This window comes from Coptis chinensis, chromosome 6, assembly GCF_015680905.1.
Source record: "Coptis chinensis isolate HL-2020 chromosome 6, ASM1568090v1, whole genome shotgun sequence".
Classification (NCBI taxonomy): Eukaryota; Viridiplantae; Streptophyta; class Magnoliopsida; order Ranunculales; family Ranunculaceae; genus Coptis; species Coptis chinensis.
Window position 1 is genome coordinate 18,954,622 of NC_141461.1, and position 11,837 is coordinate 18,966,458.

General features: G+C 34.2%; 1 protein-coding gene and 1 pseudogene across 1 annotated transcript; one reads left to right on the top strand and one right to left on the bottom strand.

Moving 5' to 3' along the window:
• The first annotated feature begins 3,451 nt into the window (after positions 1 to 3,451).
• LOC147491937 (protein FAR1-RELATED SEQUENCE 9-like) lies at positions 3,452 to 4,866 on the top strand. Its single transcript, XM_086567361.1, has 4 exons — positions 3,452 to 4,155; positions 4,296 to 4,381; positions 4,471 to 4,478; positions 4,789 to 4,866. Exons 1-4 carry the CDS (start codon positions 3,452 to 3,454, stop codon positions 4,864 to 4,866), a joined length of 876 nt encoding a protein of 291 aa, XP_086423487.1.
• Positions 4,867 to 5,004: 138 nt separating this feature from the next.
• LOC147491938 (DEAD-box ATP-dependent RNA helicase 15-like) lies at positions 5,005 to 10,841 on the bottom strand (annotated as a pseudogene).
• Positions 10,842 to 11,837: the final 996 nt, after the last annotated feature.

Below are 11,837 nucleotides of genomic sequence, written 5' to 3' on the forward strand. Positions count from 1 at the left end.
ACTCATAGCCACGACAAAAGTGATTTAAGTTCTAACCAAATAAAGCTCAGAGCAAAGATGAGCTAATTGCGCGCCTAATTGCATAATTCACTATCTACAGAAGAAGAAAGCAGTTTCAATTGCTGCTAAAGGCACTTCTGCTAAAATAGGCTCGACAGTTCGGTAGCACATGAAAATATATATATATAATATATATATATATATATATATATATATATATATATATATATATATATGGCACATTCTTATGCACACATTATATCCACATTATAAATGAATCCAAGCAAAATCATAGACTTAAAAGTTGAATTAAGGGATGATTTTTTGTAGATATGATCTTCCCACCATGGAGAACATGCTCACAAAAATTCAGCTCATTCAAAGAAGTCTAACATTAGAACATGCTCACAAAACTTTTAGACCATTAGATAAAAAGTTTAAAAATGAACACAAATGAACACTATTTTTTACATGGGTAGACATATCCAAATATTATGATTTTTTGTGAGAATGATCTTCATGGTTGGGAGATCATCTCCACAAAAAACTAGGCCTTAATTCATTTGTATGTCGAAAATGTGGCTATAATGTGTGCATAATGAATGTGGCTCTATCCCTCCCCTATATCACCCTTATATATATATATATATATATATATATATATATATATATATATATATATATATATATATATATATATATATATATATATATATATATATATAGTAATAATTCTCTAGAAAGTAGCTACTTAAGTTAACTTAAAATAAGTACGTACGTAAAACTTCACCTACAAAATGAATTCAAACCTAATTTTTTGTGGTTATGAAGCACTCACTATAATGATTATCTTCCCAAAATTTCAGCTCATTTGGAAACCTCTAACATAGATAAAATTGTTGTCATCTTTAAAAAGAAATCTAACAGTCTAGAAATGTTGAATTTTTGTAATTGTTTTTTACCAATGTTAGAGGTTTCCAAATGAGCTGAAATTTTGTAGAGATGATTTTAATATTGAGTATATCATATCCATAAAAAAAATAGGTTTAAATTCATTTTGTAGGTGAAGTTTTACTTACGTATATATTTTAAAATTAACTTAAGTAGCTACTTTTAAGAGAAGGACTATATATATATATATATATATACAGTCCCTCTCTTAAACGTAGGTACTTAAGATAATAACTAACGGAGTAAACCTCACAAGATATCCCACGAGACTTAGTCAATCTTAAAACTAGAAAACCCCACCGTATCTCTCTTTCTCTCTTTCCCTCCCTATTTTCTCTCCCATTTCGTGAATTTCTCTTTCCCTCCCTATTTTCTCTCTCCCATTTTGTGAATTTCTTCCACTCCAACTTTTCTCTCTCACGTTTCTCTCTCTTCTAAGGAAAAAAAAACCTTATTCATATCTCTCTCCATTACTTTTTCTAGGAGAAAGTTTTTCTTTAATGTTTAAAGGTATGAATTACTACTTATGCCTCATTAACAATATTATATTGAAGTGGCATGTAACAATATTATTATCAAAAAAAAAAAAAAAAAAAATCAAAGTTTAAACTAGGACAAGGATTTTTTCTTCTTCCATGTAAAAGGAAAAAATATATATATATATTATTATATATATATATATATATATATATATATATATATATATATATATATATATATATATATCCCGATCATCATATCTCACTCAACTTGAAGTACGATACACTAGTTCCACGAGTAGCTTTTCTGCCTCGTTTTTCTAACCCCGCCATTGACAATATCTACCTCTTCATAAGTTACTGCTGGAATTAATTAAGTTTTGTAGTTCCTTAATTTTATAGTTATTAGTATGTACTATACTAAAACAAATAATTAGTTATTACTATATAGTGTTTTTTGGTGATAAGTTAAATTTTTTCTTATGTGTTAGGTTATAGTGATGGAGAATCCGGAACTCGATGCAAAGAGTGGGAACTTAGGTGCTGAAAATTGTGAGATCTATACTCCTCAAGAATCAAATGACGTGAAGCCAAAAGTAGGTAAAGAATTTGAATCATTGGATGAGGTTTACAACTTTTACAACGCATATGCAAAAATAGCTAGATTTAGTATACGTAGTTGGACTCAACAGAAGAAGGATGGTGTAACGGTAAGAAAGGAATATGTTTGTTATAAACAAGGAAAAAGTTTAATAGTAGCGGATGTTGGGCAAAAAAGGCGTTGGGGTAATATAAAAGAAGATTGTAAAGCAAAAGTAGGAGTGACGAAGACAAAATCCGGTGCATTTGTAGTTAGTATGTTCGTTGAAGGGCATACTCACTCGTTGTCAACTTCGAGTAGAGTACACTTTCTGAGATCTCACGCGTGGCTTTTCTAATGCCCAAAAATGTTTAACGCAGCAACTTAGCATGGTTAATATACCACAACATCAACAATTCAACTTTCTTGGAGTGCAGTCAGGTGGGATAGGAAACATTGGTTTTATACATAAGGATTTATATAACCAGAAAAGGAACAAGCGTAATGAGATGAAGGGCCACGATGGAGATATGTTTCACGAGTATTTAAAATTGGAATAAGTAAAGAATCCTTCTTTCACTTTTAAAATTGAGGCAGATGCTGAACAAAGAATTACTCGTTGTTTTTGGACGGATACAACCTCTAGGCGAGAATACAAGTTTTTGGGAGATGTGGTTATTTTTTATACTACCTATAAGACCAATCGATATGGATTGATTTTTGCATCATTATTTAGGGTTAATAATCATGGCCAGACTATTTTATTTGCTTGTGCTTTTTTATGTGATGAGACCGCAGTGTCGTTTTGTTGGTTATTCGACCAATTTTTAGAAGCTATGCCAAGCGAAGCGCCGAAGATGATTATAACAGATCAGGATCCAGCAATGACAAAAGTCATTTCTCAAGTTCTTTCAACTACTTATCACAGGTATTGTAATTTTTTCTTTTCTTTTCTTTTCTTTTTATTTCTTTTGGCATATTAAAGATTTGGGTACTCTATCACAGGTACTGCAGTTGGCACATATTAACGAAATTTTCCGAGAGATTAGATATAGTTAAGTATATTGAGTACTATGGTGAGTTTTCAAGTTGCATATGGAGATGTGAGACGAAGGACGAGTTTGACTCCAAATGGAATGATCTTGTTGAAAGGAGTGGTTTACATGAAAACAAATGGCTACAGTCAATGTACGATATCCGTTCACAGTGGGTGCCTGCATATGTGAACCATATTTTCTCTGCTGGTATGTCAAGTAGCCAGTGAGCGGAAAGTGCTCATTCATTCTATAAGAGGTATGTTTCCAAGGAAAATTCTTTAGTAGATTTTATTATTTAATTTGGTAGGGGAATTATGCACCAACGCCATGAAGAATTAATGGCTAATAACAAAGATATGATTGAGAAGCCTAAATTGAAAATGCCCCATAATTTTTTGGTACATATGGCTGATGTTTATACACTTGAGTTGTTTTTTAAATTTCAAGATGAGTTGTGGGAGAGCTTGAACTATAGATTTGAGCTTCTTAGTGACGATGACAGTTGTTGTGTTTATAAAGTTGAAAGGAAAATTTTGGAGAAGAAAGTGGAGGAAAAGTATAGAGTGCGGGAAGTTTGTAATAAAAAAGATTTGTATTTGGTTTCATGCAGTTGCAAAATGTTTGAAAGTGTGGGGGTCCTTTGTAGACATGTTTTGGCATATTTGAAAAAGATGCATGATTTTGATAAATTTCCGAACCAATACATTCTAAAGAGATGGTGTAAAACTGCAAAATCAGAGACAGTCATTGATGATGGTGGAATGGAGATAAAAGATAATAAATTATACCTTTTGATGAGGAATAAACTGATTCAAATGTCTACAATTGTAGTTGATGAAGCTCTTAGAAGTAAAGAAGCAATTAAAGTGTATACTGATGCTTTATGTAGTGCACTTGAAGAGATTAAGAAGTTAATTGATTATGGCACAAGTGTAGCAGCAACACGCGATAAAAATATTTTTCTTAGAAGTATGAGTTCTAATATGGAAAATAATTATACTGAACCGAGTCAAGCAAGGTCAAAAGGTTGCGGAAAAAGGCTTAAAAGGGGCAAAGAGAAGGCACTCAGAAAGGGGAAGCAAAGTAAAGGTAAAAAGGTGCAATGGATGTAATAAGGCTGGAGTATCTCATGACAAAAGGAATTGTCCAATGTTTAATAATGGGTAAGAAATGCCAATTTATTATTTCTTCATTTTTAATCCTAAAAGTGTATTTCACATATTCTTTGTTATGTTAATTGCCTTGTAGCGAACAAGCTTCACAAATTTCATGTGACGAGGAGGATGAAACTAATACAAATTCTAATAGTGATGATGATTCTTATTCTGCCTCGGGTACACACTGATTTTTAGTATTGTTTTTTTACCTTTTAGTATTGTATTCCTTTTATCTTTATCGCTATTAAATTTTTGCTTGATATTAGGTGATGAGGTTTTGCATTGATATGCATAAAGTACATGGCAGTTGGTGGTGCGTGGTACAGATTTCATAAGAGTAAATCCCAAAGTCGGATGGTCTGGTCACTTGTTTACATGGTTTACATGGACAAGATGGACTGACATATGGAAGGCACATAATGTAAAGACCTAGCTAAAACAAGTAAGTAAAAGATGTGATGTTGTGGTGGTTTATAATTTTATTGATTAGTAGTTAGTGGTCGGACTATTTCTGAAGGCGCATGTATTTGGTGGATCTGTCTTTGTCAGCGTGCTCTGTATTTGATATCTTTTTATGTTTTTAGTGTCCTTCAATTATAATGGAAACTGATGCTATCTCGCCTATCACTTTAATAGCTCAAATGGCAGTTAAAGTTTTCTGAATTAAGAATGTAAATACATGGTTGGTTTAGCCAGAGTAGATATGGAACTTCTTATTTTGGACCTAACACCACAACAAGACACTTATGAATACATAGTTGGTTCTGCACTTCTGCCAGAGCTAAAACTTTTTGTTTTGGTCATCTTTCAAAATGACTAGCTCTTGTAGTATTTGTAGTCGAAATAAATGTCATGCTCCCAGTAGAAGAAGGTCTACCATTATGGATGAACTTCTGAAATGATGAGATAAACTTCTGTCCTGGAAGAGATTCAAAGTTGTGGGCAGCAAATTCTGTTGTGGCAGCTTTGCTGGACAGGATGTCAACTTGAGAATTAGAGGATAAAGACTTCTCAGTAAAGGCAATCTTAAGCGTCTCTCAGTAAAGCAATATTGGGATAAAAAGTCAAAGCTGAAGGCTTCATGCTATTTAGAATGGACATTTGTTAATTCATTTTGAATATGTTGAAGGCAACTAACAATCTAGCTAAAGCTTAAGGCAGTAAGAACCTTAGATATTTCAATGCACAGTGAAAAGAAGAAACAGAAAAATAACGTCAACCAAAACAGAAATTGCAATTAGTCCATAAACATCAAAATTCGAATAGAAAATTCAGAACTCACTAACAAAACTTATATTAAAAGTCCTTATCATTGATAAAAAACTGCAATCCCAACAATTCCAGACAAACAAACATTTGATCTTGATCATTCAAACTCATCAGCCAAGCTTAAGCATCTCTCAGGAAGTGCAAAATCCTTATTCTCATCCTGCACTTGGTATTAGCAGTTTCTTTCTCATTTTTAGTATCTGTTAAACCGGAGTTGGCGGTGTCTAGCTTCGCGATCCAGTTCATTTCAACACAAGGAATACTTTCTAAACATCTCTTAAATTTATGCAGATGAACAATATAGGATCTTGGTGGATTCGAACCACCATATCTTTGGATAACCCCAAAGTGCTCTACCATTTGAGCTAAAGATCCAATCCTTGTGAATGTGTTTATCGGTACTTTATAAAAACCAGTTTACTAATTACCATTAGAAACACAACAAAAAAAAGAAAAACCAAATTCAACTTCAGCTTCACTACATCATGCCCATTGACATACCCATCACTCCTGATATTGAAATTCAAGAAGCCGCAAAAAAAAAAAATTAACTACAAAAAAAAAAAATTACTAACAAAAAAATTTGCTACGAAAAATAAGTTTCAAAAATACGAAATCCAGCAATATAAGTATGACTCAGGAATTACACCGGTCAAGTTGTTTGCAGATAAATCCAACCCTAGTTAGGTTAGATAGCTTAGATATCGAGTTTGGTATGCTACGAAGGTGATTCTCATTCAATAATGAGAGGCGTTAGCATTTGTATAATGCAAGATTTCTTCCGGGATTTGACCTGAAAAATTATTGTTCCCAAGATAAAGCTCCTTCAAATGGGAAAGCCGTGAAAGATCAACTGGTAGCCCACTAGTTTACCGATTCGATCTAAGCACAAGTACTTCAAGATTAGAACAGTTACCAAGCTCAGTTGGAATCGTGCCAAAAACACGATTATCAGATAAAGACAGTACCAATAACCCCTGCTGAAAGTCGTAAGTTGCTGGAATCTCACTGGAGAGAGCATTGGACGGTAAGTTCAGATACCATAAACTTGATAAACTACTAAACCCTTCAGGTACATCACCAGATAACATATTCTGTTCTAATGAAATAAACTGCAAATTACGCAAGCTAGAAAGTTCAATTGGAACCTCACCAGAAAATTTTTGATGGCTCAAATCCAACGTTGTGAGACTCAATAAATTCCCAATGTTGTTTGGAATTCTTCCTGAAAACCCACAATTACTCATATTAAGAAATTTCAAAGTCCTCAAATCCCCAATACTTGAAGGCACTGCACCATAAAATTTATTACCACTGAGAATCAAACTACTCAAGTGGGAGAGAGCAACAAGAGTTTTATTTTTTTTCTTTTTCATTTTTTTTTTTTTTGGTTCCTTTGGTTGAGAGAGAGAGAGTTACGAGAGACAAAAAAGTGGGAGAGAGTTGGAGAGAGAAAAGAGAGAGAGTTACGGGAGACAAAAAAGTGGGAGAGAAATTTGGTGAGAGAACACTACACCATAACAGCTTATTTGTAACGGATGCACATCCGTTACAAAAAATATTAGTAACGGTTATTTTCCGTCGACACAAAAGCGTGACAAATATTAGTAAACAGATATTAGTGACGGATATAGAGTGTTAGAAAATTTAGTAACGGTTATCAAGTGTTATTCTGAAATTAATTTCAGCAAGAACACATTATCAACCGTTAGTAATTTTATTAATGCTGGTTATTTATTTTGTGCTTGATTCATTCCCAAGAAATAAAAATATTCGTAATTATGCCTTTGTGACACTTGCCCTTCCGTTACTATCACTTTTGCTTTGTAGCGATTTACATTATCCGTTAGTAATAATTTGTTATTTTAAAAAAATTATTAGAATTTTCTCTTCTGTTTTTTCACAAGCCACCTATAACAACTCCCAAATTTATAAATATTTACATTCACAAATATTGTCATTCATGTAAAACAAATAATACTCACTTGGAACAATTGATAGTCAAACAACACTTAGTTAAATAATTACAACTTAAGTCTAGAACTATCATATGTTTATAGCTTAAGAAATTAAAACTTAAGTATAAATAGAACCGCACCACCTAAGTACAAGCTACATAATTATCCGAGTAAACAATCCTTACGCATCAAAATGAAAGATCTCATCTTCTCGACATAACTATTTTAAGTATAGTTTTTACAACACCTTGCGAACTATGATTCGATATCTCCAAAAGCATGTAGTCTTCACTCTTCCATATGACATCTTGATTATGCACTTGTGACTCATCAACATATGGTGAATGTCACCTTTCCCTGCAAACAATATTTGAAAGCGATTAATAAGCGAAGACCCTTGCAACCAAAGATAAACATCATATTACTAAGAAGGGGATGAATAGGGCGACAAAAACTAACTTAATAAGGTCTTTAAACCATAAACTAAGGTAGGTAATGAAAATTAATCTAGTGAAACTATTTACAATTAACCTTCTAAGAGTTCTCCTGCAAAGAATACACTTGAATTAAATCCTATAAGTAGACAAAAAGTTTTAAGCTAAAGTCCTATAAGCGCATTGGCAACTATGGTTGGTCATCGAGCTACCGAAGTCGAGTATTGGCATGCTCAAGCTCGACTTCGCACATTTAATGAGCATATTTCGAGCTCGAACTTGACTGAGGAGCTTAATATAGGGCACAAGCTCAAATTCAAGTTCGAGCACAAGCTCAAACTCAAAAAGAAGAAAAGAGATTCACAGTTTACATTTCAAACTAAATATAGTTCATTTACGTACCCTAAAACACAAGTTCCAACTAATAAAACAAAACCCCATCTTGCAAAATGATTTTAAACTAGCTATTTGGGAAGAAGACTAGACTAACCTCTAAACTAATTAAAGCGGAAGTCAGCGGAACTCAATCTCGCTTTGTCGCAAGAATAAAAAGAAAACCCAATAGCCACACCTAGGTCATATTTTGAATTTTCACACTTAACTTTAGTGTTTACAAGAGATAGGTCATTTTTTTTTTTAAGGTGGATAGATGGTTAATTAGTAAACTTTGATTTCTCTTAAGTAGCTTGTATAAGCTATTGGCGTGAAAGTGAAGGGATAAAAAAAAAAATGGGTCTGTAATTGTTTTATTCTAACCTTGTATGCACTTTCAACTAACAAAGAAAGCAACAATGTGAAAAGGCATAACGTAAAAAGTGACATATTGATCAAGCACACCAACAAACAAAAACAGGGGAAATATGAAAAGGGTTACCTTAGGCTGTATTGGAATGTATTCCCTATTCTACATCGTCCTTTCCCCGCCTCTGCGGCTATTCCTAAGGTTCCTTTTGCCTCCCTTGCTTGATGCTCCTTCATTCGTGGGTAGAACACTAGAACACCTTGGTAATACCTTTCAAACAGGTTGTAACAGCTTACAAGTGGAGTGTCTTAATCGGTTAATCTACCAAAGTGAGGAAAAACTTTAGCAAATAACTATGACATCCTAACACCTTAATATCTAAAGTAAGCAGTGAATGCATTGAAACCTTACCAAAGAATCAAAGCAGGGAAAGTCATGAGAGAAAAGAATATTTGAGATTTTTTCTAGCGGTGGTTTCACTTACCATGTTGAGGCAGGACTTCATAGCAAGTAGATGTCCAACATATCTCGAAAAAGAAAGAAAGAGATATAAGTGCTAACCTTTCTTTCTGTGACATGCATCCTAGAATGGATGCAAATTTGAGGAAAGATGCATTCCCCAAGTAATTTGTTCAACTTCTGCTCCACTCACACTCTTCTTCATAAAGATGACAACTTGATTGAAATCCAATGCATCAAGGAGATCATTCAACTTGCGATTCTTCTCTCCCTCAGTTAGTTTGATGTAATCTTTGATAAAAATGTTGGCGAGAAAAATTTCATCCGCTAAACAAATAACTATGACACAACCCGGCCTTACTTGTTAGCATAAACATCAATATGTAGATTTTAAGTCTCATGTATACAATACAAGCCCGTGTAAAGGTCAGCTTGGCTTCATCATCTACATAAATTTCCATTGGCTGAAGACAAAGCGTTCATATTTAAAAATTTGGGCGTTTCCTCAAGCTAATAGATTTGAGTACCAAAACAATGAAGAACCGACAAATCTTCAACTCATATCCCAATCCAAATAATTTAAAGACGGATGCTCACATTCTCAATGAATCTCACCCAAAAATATCCTACTACTCCCAAAAAAAGTCAACAATGCAAGGTAAAGTGGCATAATACTAGAGCGATGAAAGCTAAAGACGGATGCCCACATCAGCGAGGTAAGATCTTTGATCACCCAAGAACGAATGAGTTGGACAAGATAAATGTTAATAGACAACCTAATCACATTACAAAAGGTAATCCGGCAAACAATTTACGGATCCTTGCACCAACATTAAAACCTAAGGTACCAAAGGAAATAGCAACTAAAGATCAAAGATGCTGAAGTTTGTCCAGTTAAATATTGAAACCACCAAGTCCATTAATGTGATTTGTTGCAGAAACATGGCATTACAAAAAGGACAATGGTCATGTTAAAGAAGTATTGGCTCAAGGACATTCGTCTTGCATAAATATCTTGCTTGGTGGCGTATCTCCTTGCTAAGGGTTGCGAGAAAACATCATGACTTCCTTATCATGAGGAGTCATCTTAAAAATCTCCTGCACATCTTTCCGCGTCCGCATAATTTAAAACATTCAACAACAAAACTGGAATCAAGACAAAAGATGTAACAAAATAATTTACATAGAGGTTAAAACCAGAAACTAGAGAGTCAAAACCCGACTTATAAAGTATTAAAAAGAATTACCGAGTGACTCCGGCATCTTGTTACATTCATCAAGGATAAAATGTCTCACATTCTTCAAAGGAAGGTCCTTCTCTCTTGCGGTGCCAATATCCTCCCGGGGGTTCCAACAACAACATGTGGGTACTCATTTTTAATAGATCTTTATGATTTTTAATATGGACACCACCATAAAAACAGCAACCTTAAGATCGGGTAAGTAGGTCTTTGAACCTCTCAAACTCATGACAAATCTGCCACAAATGCCCATTATCAAAAGTAAAAAGTTACCATCACCCACAACAAGCGGTGCAAAAGAATGTAGTTATCATCAAAACACTTCTTTTCAAGTTCCAACAAGTCACTGGATAGAAAGACATACCTGGTAAGCTAATTCCCGTGTATGGCATAGAACAAGAACAACTACTTGACCCGGCTTTCGGTTCATCTCTGCTGCGGCGTTGACAAAACAAACACATTTGTTTTCCCCATACCGGACTTTGCTTGACGGATGACATCCATCCCCGGGATAGCTTGAGGGATGCATTCATGTTTAATTGATTAACCAAAAATCGGAGTGAGCGTTCCTCGGTAAACACAAATTACCTTACGGATCCTTTTGAATGAAAGGTTACGGACCCGTTTGTCCTTGATAATCAAGATATGGAAATAGTATATTACATGGCGCATAAAAGAATAAGCAAATGACTTAAGAAAAGACCACATAAGTTTAGAGTTTCTTGTTTTTCTTTTCTCGGTTTGAATAGAACTAAAATGTAAAATAGCTAAATAAGGAAACAAAATAAACATGTACGGTTGGGTATAATGTAAATCTTTACGCATCTTTTTTTCCTAGATTTAGATGAATGAAAAACAAAATGGGGAACTACTGATCTGGGACGGGAAAAGATTCATACACCAACCAAGACACAACATAGCTTCAAAAGTGGCGGAGTTCAACAACTCTCTCCAACACCCAACCCACTTAAAAAACTAGTAGTTTGAAGGCGACGAAAATTGCCAACACAAGTTTAAACTTTGAAAAAAAAAAAACAATAACCCGGTTATCATGTTAATTGTACAATCGATTTGCACAAGTAAATTTTCTGCCTTACCAAAAGATAGTGTTGCTTGACCTGAATGAGGTGTCTACATCCTAATGATTGACCACTTGGCGCCACTAACATATATCCCGCAAGCGGTCGAACTGAATGCATTAAGTAGGTATTGCACATTACACAAAGATCAATCCATCAAGTCTTTTAATTAGTTCATTCCCCTTGAGATGACACTTGCGTTCACTTTCAAATATATAAGTCAATCAAAGGAATTTATGACAACGAATAAGTAAATATGTTAACAAATGCAAAGGGAGGGACATGCTGGCGTATCGTTACCAGTAATCAGTGTCTGTATGTATACGATATAATAATATCTAGCCCTCAAGAAGTACCCGGTGTCCGATTGTCTGTATGTATCACGATATAATAATATCTAGCCCTCAAGAACTTACTTATTTTCTATAACACCTTCTCAAGTTGAGCTGAT

Bases quoted from the DNA above. Each gene is read 5' to 3' on its own strand.
- LOC147491937 (XM_086567361.1), top strand. From the start codon at position 3,452: ATGGCTGATGTTTATACACTTGAGTTGTTTTTTAAATTTCAAGATGAG. The intron at 4,156-4,295 runs GTAATAAGGCTG...ATTGCCTTGTAG, and splicing joins GGTAAAAAGGTGCAATGGAT to CGAACAAGCTTCACAAATTT.